This window comes from Pseudorca crassidens, chromosome 7, assembly GCF_039906515.1.
Source record: "Pseudorca crassidens isolate mPseCra1 chromosome 7, mPseCra1.hap1, whole genome shotgun sequence".
NCBI classification, from domain to species: domain Eukaryota; kingdom Metazoa; phylum Chordata; class Mammalia; order Artiodactyla; family Delphinidae; genus Pseudorca; species Pseudorca crassidens.
The window spans coordinates 21,171,191-21,183,666 of NC_090302.1; the positions used below are offsets into that span (position 1 = coordinate 21,171,191).

The 12,476-nt window shown below is 42.0% G+C and overlaps 1 protein-coding gene across 3 annotated transcripts in view; it reads left to right on the forward strand.

Moving 5' to 3' along the window:
- The window catches only part of INIP (INTS3 and NABP interacting protein), a 29,980-nt gene extending 21,581 nt beyond the window's left edge, over window positions 1-8,399 (forward strand). For all 3 annotated transcript variants that reach the window (XM_067743647.1, XM_067743649.1, XM_067743646.1), the window contains 3 exons: window positions 875-977; window positions 4,389-4,479; window positions 5,624-8,399. In XM_067743647.1, coding sequence (XP_067599748.1) covers window positions 940-977; window positions 4,389-4,479; window positions 5,624-5,719 — 225 coding nt within the window. In that variant the 5' untranslated portion in view covers window positions 875-939 and the 3' untranslated portion in view covers window positions 5,720-8,399. The remainder of the gene's footprint in view (window positions 1-874; window positions 978-4,388; window positions 4,480-5,623) is intronic.
- The last annotated feature ends 4,077 nt before the right edge of the window (window positions 8,400-12,476 follow it).

Genomic DNA, 12,476 nt, shown 5'->3' on the forward strand with positions numbered 1-12,476 from the left:
AGGACTGTAACAAGCTGGAGAGTGCCCAGCTAAAAGGGACAACTGTTCCTTTGTTCTACATAGTTGTTGCCATGGAGGCATCCAGACCCCTGTGCCAGACCTTGAGATGTTTCAAGAGAAGCAAGTAATCTGAGAATTTTGTATACAGTGTTTACATGTTGGCATTTAATTCAGATTTTAAAAACATAGTTGGATGCTGCTCCTGGGCCAGGACTTAGAACCTCTGCTCTAGATCTTACGTTAAAATTGAAGCTCAAAGTTGATAAGGGACCTATCTGTTTGTACCCTGTCAGTTATGCTCCATTTCTCTCTCAGAATTGCTTTCTAGTCAGTTGCAATTCTCTGACTTGTTCCTTGAAAGACTGTGTGTCTCTGAATGAAAGCATTTCATTACATCTCTGAATGAAAGCAGTTGAGAAAAATACTGTTGTGACCTGAGTGTATCTAATGCTTTCCCCTCATGAAAGAGGCATTCACAGAGAGGCCTAAAACTGAGAACTAAGAAAATCTTCACTCTCAGAGATTCAGCAGGATAGAGATTGGTCCCTGTAGCATTTGGGGCTGCAGAGATTTTGTTATAAAACAAATGCAGTTACCCATACTTTGATGATTAAAATTCTTTAGAACTAAGTCTTAAAAAAGTCCTCAGGCAGTATTATCCTTTGCATTTATCTGCGTATTATCCTATTAAAGTTGCTGGAAAATAGGCAGTAGGGAGATAGTAACCATCTAGGGAAACTGCTTACTAGTGGGTTCGTTATCATGTTAGAGAACAGAATTTTGCTTTCTGGGTTTCTAGGTGGCCTAGGTTTATAAAACAGCTCTAAAACATTTTATTTCTCTTTCTCGTCCCCAACACTCTCTCTTTTTTTAGGTTTTCAAAACAAAAATAGAGTTGCAATCTTGGCAGAGCTGGACAAAGAAAAAAGAAAATTACTAATGCAGAACCAATCTTCAACAAATCATCCTGGAGCTAGGTATTGAAGCATAATGTGGTTTTTATATTCAGTGATATAAAAAATATCTTGGACAATATAACTGAAATTGGTTGGCAATGGTTTGTTTCTTTAACATTGGAATTTAACATGTTTTATTTCCTAGTTAGACTTGAAAAGTTAGATTATTTAATTGCTTAGATTTTAAATATTTTAATTCTAATCAGACTTAAAATTTCCCTACAGCCTACTTTCAAAAAAAGAAAAGAGTTTTGTATAGTTGTTTTGTTACTGAAATTATTGTTAATGTCCCACTTTTTAAGCATTATGCAAAATAGGTAAAGTTGCGGTAGCTTAATGATCTTTATTGTATTCCGTTTCTGCCATCTTAAATCTCTTCCCTGACATCTGTTATCCCATTCAGCCACCACCCTAACCTTCCCCTCTCTTTTTTTTATCTGTTTCTGTTATTTTATTTGCTTGTTAGATTGATTTCTAGTAAAAGTATAATATATAATATAGTATAAAATATTCTTCTGTTTCTTCAGGGGACTGTTCCTGGTGAATTCAGGTATACAGGAAAGGACTCTCGTGAAAGCTAGAGCTAATTTATATTTTTAGGTGTGCAGAGTCAGCCAGACCTCTTAAAGGAGTTGTCTGTACATACTCATCTCTGCTTTCTCACTTATTTACTCCCCAACCCACTACAATCTGACTTCCGCGCCTCCCCACCTCCAACCCAAAGAACAGGTTTGAGCCTAGGTCGCTTGCAACCTCCTTGTGGCTAAATCTGGTGGACCAAAGTCCTTTTCTTGTTAGACTTCCTAGCATTATTTGACACCACTGATTGCACCCTTTTTTTTTTTTTTTAATTGAAATGGAGTTGTGTTAGCTTCAGGTGTACTACACAGTGATTTGACATGAGCATACATTGTGAAATGATCGCCACAGCGCCTAGGAACTATTTTCTCCACACAAAATTAATACGGTATCATGAATCATATTCCTTGTGCTGTATATTACATTCCTGTGACTTCTTTATTTTCTCACTGAAGGTTTGTGCCTCTTAATCCCCTTCACCTATTTTGCCCACCCCCAACCTGCTCCCCTCTGGTAACCACCTGTTTGTTCTATCTATGAGTCTATGAGGCTGTTTTCTTTTCTTTATTGGTTGATATATATTTTAAAATATTTTATTGGAGTATAGTTGATTTACGATGTTGTGTTAGTTTCAGGTGTATATGAATCTGTTTTCATTTTGTTTTGTGTGTTTTGTTTTTTAGATTCCATATATAAGTGAGATCATACGGTATTTGTTGTCATCAATGGCAAGATTTCTTTCTTTTTTTAATGGCTGAGTGGTATTCCATTGTATACAACGCCCTCCTTAAAATACTCTCTTTCCTTGGCTTCCATTCATCCACTGTTATACTATCTTGGTTTCTTTTGCAGACATTTCTCCACTGCCTCTCTCTCTTTTTTAAAAAATTAATTAATTTTTGGCTGTGTTGGGTCTTTGTTGCGATGCGTGGGCTTCTCATTGAGGTAGCTTCTCGTTGCGGAGCACGGGCTCTAGGCGCACAGGCTTCAGTAGTTGTGGCACAGAGGCTCAGGAGTTGTGGCTCGCGGGCTCTAGAGTGCAGGCTCAGTAGTTGTGGCACACGGGCTTAGTTGCTCTGCAGTATGTGGGGTCTTCCTGGACCAGGGCTTGAACCTGTGTCCCCTGCATTGGCACGCATCTTCTTAACCACTGCGCCACCAAGGAAGTCCCACTTCCTGTCTCTTGAATGTTGATATTCCTCAGAGTTCTGTTCTAGATCCAGTCTCCCAGTCTACGTCTTTTCACTGGACAGTTGCATTCACTTTCACAGCCTGTAATTTATGTGCTGATAACTTTTATACATTTGCATCTCCAGCCTCGTCCTCTGTCTCAAGCACCAGACTGCCTCCTGGACATCTGCACTTTGATGTCTTCCAGGCATTTCAAACTGAGTATGTCCCACACTGAACTCATCTTCCCTCCCTCTCTACCTACTTGATATTGTTGGCTTGCTTGTCTCCATGAGTGGTATAGATCTACTAGTAATCAGAGTCAGAAATATGAACTTTAATTGTTTATTATTCCCTTTTACTTCCATCTCTAAACATTTGTCATTCTCTTATGTTTATATTTTGAAATGTGTCTCAGACTTGTCCATTTTTCTTTATTGCAACTGATGCTGCCCTGGTCCTGGCCACTCTCATTTTTTGCCTCAGTTACTACCTCCTGAATTTCCCACAGTCTTAAGTTCTCTCGAGTACATTTATCAGTTGTGTCAGTTAGGATGTTTTAATCTGGAAATAACAGAAAACCAAAAAGTTGGCCTAAACGTTAGGATATAGGTTAACCAGAAGCGTGAAGATAAGGTGATTCCAGAATGGCTCACTATCGCTTCTCGGCCTTTTGGCTAAGATCAAGTGCAGAATGGCTCACTGCAGCGGCACACCAGTGTCAGCACTGATCGAGCTTCCTTTCTTCTCTCCTTTCTGCCCTTCTCCGTGGGTCAGCACCTCCTTACTGGTCAAAATATGACTGCAGTAGCCTAGGCATCACTGTACACCGAGCCCCCACAGAGGCAAAAGCCAGAAAGGTTCCTCTCCTGTGTCCATTTTGTAAGAGTGAGGAAAACGTTCTCAAAGCCTTCAAGCAGACTACCCGTGAAGTCTAGCTGCCCAGAATTGTGAACCTTTCTCTTGCCTAAACAGGAAACCAGCAAGGGAAATGGTATTGTCTTATACCAATCAAAGTTCACCCCCTGGGGGATAACCTGGCCCACCATGAAGCATGGGACCAACGATAATTGAACTAAGCATGGGTTCCATTAGTGAGGAAGAAGGGAGAGCAACAATTGTTGGGGAGATGACCAGCACTGTCTGTCACAGTGGCGGTCTTTCTGAACTGTAGTGTGGTAATTCTGATCAAGTCACTCTTCTGCTTATAACACTCTTTGGGAGTCTCCCTTCACTGTTAGGATAAGGTCTTCATTTCTTAATTTATTTCACAAGGCTCTACATATCCCGGCACCTGCCTTCCTCCCTAGCCTCATTTTTTGCCAACCCATTTCTCCCCTCCCGAGCCCTGACCTTCAGTCCTACCTTTGCATGTTCTACCTTCTGCTTGAAACATTCAACTCTTTAGTTTTCTTCATAAATGTAACTTTATGATAGACCAGAGTACCTCAAATCTGTTTGAAAGCAGAGGACCATAAATCATCAATTAAAAGGAGATAATCTGAAGCCCTAGTAAATAATATAGGCTTTCTTCATATAAATTAATGTAGACAGTGGGAGAAGGAAAAAAGACTTATTCAGGAAGTTCTTTTTTGTAATCCCTATTTAGAATATCTAAAGAAAAATGTGATTCAGAAGTAAGGGAGTCTCTAAACAGTCAAGTAACTAAGATTCCCGTTTTAGCATCGCGCTCTCGAGACCCGCTCTTAACAAGGACTTCCGGGACCACGCTGAGCAGCAGCATATTGCAGCCCAGCAGAAGGCGGCTTTGCAGGTGAGGAAAGTGTGGCTGACATTCTTGTCTCATTGGAGATTTCCTGGGGCTTGGAAACCGGCACTATTCTTATTTTGTATTTCAGTGGAGCAATATCAATAAAAACGTTCCACATGTAATTGCAGTTGTTTGCTGACATTCAGGCATGCCCAGAGGATTTGAAGGACCAGATACGGCAGTAATGAAAGTATCTTTCATGGTGTTGACGTGGTCATGATTGATTCTGTGCCACACCTGGCAAGGGACTGCTGCACACAGAAGAGTTTAGGGTACTTGGATGGACAGAATGATCCTGAAAAGCTGAACTGGCTACTTTAATAGCACATATCTAGTTTTTCAGATTTGTCGTGTGCCGTTACGTCCTGTGATAGTCTGACCGGTTTATTATTGTTGTTTGGATTCTGTTTTTAATGGTCAGCATGTCTGTTGTGCAGGAAATGTTTAAAGACTATAGGAATGTGATAATCTATCAGTTAAAAAAATTGTTCTTATTATGGTAACCAATATTAGTATTTCATTGATCTTGGATAATTTAACTAAGATTCCTAGAAACCTTGCACTAGACATCGTTACCTATGCTTTTAAACCTTAGAATCTCAGGATTGGAAGGGATATTAAAGATCATCTCACTTTAGACAACCTATGAACAGTCCTTTGTTTAGTGACAAGGGACGTCACTGGTGGTTCTCTGTTATTTATATGCCAACATTCTCTACAAAATGTTGGTATCTTAATCACCAGTAATCAGCTGTCTTTCCCCCTTCTCCTTCCAACTACTGCCCTTCTTTCTCACTCTCCTGCGTTACTGACCAAGAGCAGAGTACTTTGGGACCTTTGTTGCTAGTTTTCCTCCCCACTCCAAGGAACAAAGTAATTCATGTCTTCGACTCAATTATTGACTGAAGAGAATCACAGGGGAGAGAGTGGGGATGATAAATTAGTACCTGGTGCAAATTGTTAATATGAATTCTTTATTATTATCCATCTCCTGTGTATTTAAACAAAATTAACAGCATAAGAACTGATTTTTAAAACAAATTTGGTCTCAAGCACTCAGAGAGGATAAGTAATTTTACTGCCTTGGTTGAAGAATTGTGACTCTTAATAGCTGAATTGCCTTTTTTTTTCTTTAACTCTTTCCCAGCATGCACATGCACATTCATCTGGATACTTCATAACTCAAGATTCTGCATTTGGGAATCTTATTCTTCCTGTTTTACCTCGCCTTGACCCAGAATGAAGAAAATATTTGTAACAAAAGTAACTTTGTAATATCAAATGCCAAAGCTACTATCAGTCAGTGCTATACAAACTGTGACTTGCCGAATTTTGGTGAACTTTTACATATTTTGTTTCTTTAAAAGAAAGATATGTGTAAGTGAAAGCAAAACAGAAGGGTGACCAGGATGATGATAGCTCTGGAAGCTGTATTATCTGAGGAACTGATTATGCTACCCATGACTGTAACTTTTGTGTAATGCAGTTTAATTTTTAATTCTGAGTCAGACTCTGAATTGGATGTGGTCATATAAACCCACCCCACCACCAGCTAGTTGGACTGAGTATATTATGGCTACAGTAGACTTTCAAGAACCATTTAAAGTACTTAACTTTAAACAAATGAGGGTGCTTTTTAAAAATGTGAACCAATAGGCTTAAATAAGTTTCATTCACATTTGCTGTTTATAGAATTGATATCAGTGTACCTTTTGAGTTTATAATCAACGTATCCTGAAATATCCTTTAACTTGTGACTCGTTCCCCTATTCTCAATTTTAAAGGAAAACCCAAGATAAGACTAAGTTACCAACCAGTCTTAAACATCTTTTATAAACCTATGCCACTACAAATTATGTGACTAAATGCTGTTAAAAACAATTAATAAGAAATGTAGTTTTAAATTTTGTATATGCTCTTGTTTAGTGTTACTGCATGAATGGTGTGCCTGTACAGTTTTACTGCCCATTTTTGCTCTAATTAGAAACATTAACTAAAGTTGAGCCCCTTTTTGGTTATTGTAAAAAGGAAAGAATTAGGTTAAGCAAGTTTCTCAACGTGATACATCTTTAACAGAATCCAGGGTGCTTATTTAAATATGCAGTCCCTACAGCTGACCCTAGTCCCAAGGAATTAGTGTCTCTAATTCAAAATAAAGTCTGAAAACCATGGGTTAGAGAATTCAGTTGTAGGTCCCTGAAACTTAGAGGTCGTTTAGCTAACCGACATTTTTTTACTTTTAATAGGACTGAAATTAAGTTTTCTACTATATCACAGATACAGTATTTTTTATAACTGACCTCATCTTGGCCTTGAGTCCCCATCCTCTCTGGTGGTAGCCTAAAATTTAAACTTTATATTCCAGTTTGGGTCAATAATTAGAATAAGTCCATCTCCCTTTTTGAAGAGTTTCTTCTCTCTCCTTCCCTTAGATATTTGTACCAACCACACAGCCCCATCTTACCCCAACTATATGAAAAGGAGTGGACAATTCTAGATATGGCTGCGCCATTTAGATTCTTTCTGTTGAGAACTGCGACTGCTTTTCTTCATTTGGGTGAGTTGGCAGCTGTCCCCATCGTAATGGTCACCATTGCAGCAAAGGTGCCCTTTCTTCTGCTGCTGAGGGTCACCTGGGGCCTTTGCCTCTGCCCTGCCTCAGGTCCACACAGCTAGCCTTGGCCCTTCTTATCGTGGTCCTCATTTCCTTGAATTGATTTGACTAAGTTTCTGTTCTGTGCGATCCAGGAGCTACTGGCGTCGTTCTAAATCTCCCGATGCTAAGGAGATACGTTTTTTGGATTGTATAGTTTTTTATTGTTGAAGCCTCTGCCAAATGTGTGACTTTTATAACCTCGGTAAAGAGGTCTTTTCCCAGTGGTATCTTTTCTGGTCTCAGCCTTTCAAATAGAGTAAGCACTTCCTTCACCCCTCTCCTTTGAGTCACGTACAAATTCAGTTCAGTTCCATGTGTATTTTTTAATACCTACTCTGTAAAGCTGTGCCCTGGGGGGAAAAGGAGAGTAAGACTTGCTCTTAAAGAGGTCACGGTGGAGAGGATCCTACTGTGGTACAGCAGTGAGGAAGCCAGCGTCCGGTGAGTGGCACAGGAGCCGCATCCCGGAGACGGGCAGTCTACACAGGCCTAGGAGTATCGATGGGATTTTACCTGGCAGGGGAGGGAAGAGCTGCTCCAGGTAGAGGTCAGGATTTCATAGTCAAAGAGAGGTAGGGACTACGACAGTTGTGAGGACTGCAGAGGATAATGGAGAGGGCAGCAGTGGGCTCCGTCAGAAGCCCTGAGGACACGTGCCAGCGTTGCTTCCCTCGGAGCGCGCGTGTGTGTGTGGCTAACCCACTTAACCTTGAGCTTTACGTGTCACTCTGTCTCATCTGTATAACGGGCACAGAACACACTCTGCCTACTCCATAAAGTGTCTAGATCAGTATTTTTCAAAGTGTAGGTCTCAACACGTTACCGAATTGAGAGGCCAACTTAATAGCTGAATGGGGTGTGACCCGCTTTTTTTTTTTTATATATAAAATAGAAAATATCAGAGTACATGGCACGTAATAATAGGAGGTTTTGTTCATGAGTCTTCCTTTTCTGTGTGTTTTACTTATTTTGTTTATTGTATGCTCCACTAGCATGTAAGGTCTTTGAAGGCAAGGGCTTTTGTTCCCTCCTTCCTTTTTGTTTACTACTGTATTCTGCTGAGAATAGTATTTGGCATATTGTAGGTAGTTAATACTTACTTAATTGAAGGAATGAATGAATGAATAAATATGACCTGAATCATGATATAAAGGTTTTTTTTTTTTTTTACTGTGAAATGGCAAAAATGTTTTGAAAGCCACTGCTAAATAATACAGACGATAGTGCTTTGTATGACTCTGGAATAAAAACTGAAATGACTTAATAATTTCAAAGGCAGATTTTTTTTTTTCCTGAACAATCTATAAGCTGTCTCATTATTTGTCTCAGTTCTTTGCTTTACTTTGGCAATAAAAACTCAGCTTTTATATGCACTTAAGGCCCACTGAGGCAAGGGTTTTGGCAAATATGGTTACACTCAGAATAGAAGATCGACAGAGAGGACATCGGTTCGTTAGTGCAGTTGGTTCCCCCACTGGAATCCTACCAGCTGGCACTAGCCCATTTCAGTAGCATTAAGTTCAACCAGTATTTACTGAGTGCTACCTCCTCACCTCTGTCTGCACAGTGACTAGCACACAGTTGACACCCACAGCTTTTTTTAATGAGCAAATAAAGAATGAACATGTATGGAGGAGAACTTCGCTGTCCTCAAGAATCTGACAGTCTAGAGTAGGTGACACTAGTAGCTAATGCTAATAGCACACCAGTAGTGAGGAAGGAATGAGTACATGAGCGTGGAAGGACCAGTGAAGGCTCCATCGGAGAACAATCATTTGAACTTGGCTTTCAAGATGAGAGATTCCAGCCGGGAAAGATAGGAGAGCAACATTCAGAGCAAAAGAAAAACCTGCACAAAGGCAGGCAGGAGAGCCGGTGTAGGGGCCATTGTGAAGCAACCAAAAGTCCAGTTTGGTTGGACTTGTATGGACCTTGTGGGTAAATTTGTATATGGCAATAATTAGAATGAAGCCAATTCCAGACTCTCATATTCTAGAGAGTCTGGAATTCCAGGGTGAGGCAAATGTCTAGCCCAGTATAGAGCTGGGAGTGACTGAACATTTTTGAGCACAGGCAGGTATAGAGATGAACCAATTAGGCCCTCATGAGCTCTTGGGAAAGGGGGACTTGCAAGGCACCAGAAGAATTTTCACTCTCAGTTTCTACTGAGAATTCAGACAGGCGTGTTCTGTTTACATCCACGCCTCAGCTCCAGCCCCATCTACCTCTGCTGTCTCTTCCGCTTAGTTCTTGGATTCTTAACCCAAATTTCTGTTTCTTCACCTCCCCCCTTATCTGTCTTTCGCTCTCACAGCTTTCCTCTAGAGCTCTACCTCCAAGAACCTTTTAAGAAAGAAAAAGCAAGGCATCCTTGCAAATATTCATTTAACCTTCACGACAGCTCAGTGAGTGGACGTTCTTAGTCGTCTACTCAGCACAAATTCTTCCTTTCCCCTTCCTAACAATACTCAGATTTTTATTGAGCATGACTCTTCCCCAATACAGCCAGTGTGCCGACTGTCTCAGCAACAGGGGTGGGCCTTACGTGCTCCAAACCGATCAGGATGACTCCCTCTTGCCACAGTCGGTCAGCACGTGGTATATCACAGACCACGGGAACTGGTTCACGAGTGGACACGTTACCCAAGTTCAACCCAAATGAGACTGCAGGAGAGGTTTGCTGCACGTATGGAAAAGATATTTTTTCACCTTTCTGAGACTGCTACCAAAAGGGAGTCTTTCTAGATGTGTAAAAGGAAATCATATATATATTTTTTTCCTGAGTGTTGTTGGCAGCCGTCATGTGACCATGAGGTGGAACAGCCTTAGGATGAAGCCACCACGATAAAAGGTGCAACAGAGAAATATAGAGAAACTGGGTCCTTGAGGACATCATTGCACAGCTGAGTCAATTCCTACAGTGCCGCCCTTCCTCTATGGAAGGGTATGTATGGGGGTAGTAAACCCTCATTATTGTTTAAGCCAGATTAAAGTAGGTTTTCTGTCACTTGCCATCTAAACACAAGATGTACTAACTTGCTAAGTGATCTCTTAGCCACACAGCTAGGAGGTGGGAGAGCAGAACTCAAAACTCCCATCTCGCCTCGGGTGCCACCTCCACCGCCTGCCTTTCGCTCTTGGTTGCCACCAGAGTGAGCTGCCCGCTCTTCCCTCCCTTGCGGTTCAGCCTCCTGCCCTGCACCTGCGGCCCCCAACCCTCCCATGACGTCCTTTCCTGATGATGCCCTGCTGTGATGTCTGGAATTCCTTTGGTTCAATCACCAAAATATATCTATACATACGTTCGAACTCTTTCTAGTCCCTGGCTTCCTCTCGAGGTCTACAGGTCTCCAGTGCCTCTCAGGAGGAGGCAGATCAGGGGTTACATCCCGGCTGCAGGTTCAGCTAGTGTCTGGCTCACTCACCATTGCCCCTCCAGAATATTCATTTCCTTTCAAAATCCACTTCTTAAAAATGCATGCCCCCTCCCCCCTTAAAAACGCCAGCATCACCGTTGCCCAGTACTCTGCCTGGGTGCTCCCTCCCCTTCTTTAAGGACTCGACTACTACTTCACAGTCGTCCTCTCCCCTGCGTTACCCCTGCTGCTGTCCTGGAGGTATCGGCAGCCACTGTCGTGTGACCTAATACCCTAGTCTCCCAGGTCCTTGACATCCTGGGCTCTAAAGACTGCCTTCCCCGTTCTTGAGTCACCAGACTCGGGCCATTCTCTGAAGCTGGAGTCAGACAGTCCTCTTCTGCCCCAAGTTCTGCATCCCCTCCTGAGCCACATGCTCTCAGGTTCCACACTGTCAGTTATTTCTTTGCATTCCTAGCTTTCTCCACAGAATCACGCTTTTTGCCTATAAATGTGCACCTACTCAAAGATAGTCTGATGATCTTACATTTTGTCCAAGGCTGGACTAACCGTCCTTCACCGCTAGACAGCATTTGCTTCTACAGCACCTCCCACTAGCACATCTAATCACCCGACCTGCATTTGTGACCATATGATACTCTGCCTTACTTGCTGTAATGGATGAATGGTTCACATTCTTTTGAAAGCTGGTTTCTTCATTTGTCTTCCATTGATCTACATCCTATTATTTACTGTCCCATTTCTCTGCTTCCCTGTGTAACTCCTGAAAAGAGTTGTCCACGCCAACTGCCTTTAATTTCTGTCTGCATATTAGCTCTGGAACTCACCCTAATCAAGCTTATGTCTCCACAAATTCACTGAAATTATTCTTGTAAAACCACCAGTCGTCTCCACGTGGCCAAATCCAGTTGTCAATCTTCATCCCTTGTCTCGCTTGAACTTTCAGCAGCATTTTCCACAACGAATCACTCCCTCTTTCTTTTCTTTCTTTCTTTTTTTTTTTTTGGCCACACCGAACAGCATGTGGGATCTAACCTGTGACCACTGCCATGGAAGCGCAGAGTCCTAACCACTGGACTGCCAGGGAAGTCCCCCCCTCACTCCCTCTTTCTTGAAACGCTCTCTGCACCTGTCTTCAGCAGCCTTGCACTCTCCTGGTTTTCCTCCTTCCTTATTGGTTGTTTCTTCTCAGCCTCATTTACTGGCTTCTCCTCCTTCCAAATGCAAAATGTTGGAATACCCTGGAGATCAGCCTTTCTGTCTCCTTTCTATCTACAGTCATTCCCTGGGTAATCTTCATCCAGTAGTATGGCTTAAGTACAGTCTTCTGATTGCTTTCAAACTGAAGTCCCCAACCCTGAGCTCTCTTTGTGTTGGTCAGTCTCCTGAGATGGCTGCCACCCAATCCCTCTAGGCACATGCCACTCTTCTCATCAAACGGTGGAGTCTGTGTTCCCTCCGCTCACGTGTGCTGGCCCTGTGACATGTTTTGACAAATAGGATATGGCAGAAGAGGTGCTATGTCATTTTGGACCTATCCTTTATGAAGCCTGACAACTTCTGATCTCGTCCTTTCTGGAGAAACCAGTCGCCACGTAAGAAGTCTGACTCCCTGAGGTGCCAGATATGTGAATGAAGATACTCTGGACCTTCCCACGTAGCCCACTACTGAATGCAGCCAAGTGAGTGATCCCAGCTGATGCCACATAGAGCAGAACTGCACAGCTGAGCCAGTCAGTCAACCCACAGGATGATAAATAATAAATTGTTGCTGTTTTAAACTCCTAAATTTTGGGGTAGTTTATTTATTATGCAGCAAAAGATAACTGAAATACCCTTGATCTCCAAACTCCCATATCCACCGTCAAACTGACATCTCCACTTGGAAGTCTAATAGGCAACCAAGCTTAACATGTCCAGACTTGGACGCTTAATGCCTCACCTTCCCAGCATACTCTTCCCCTGGC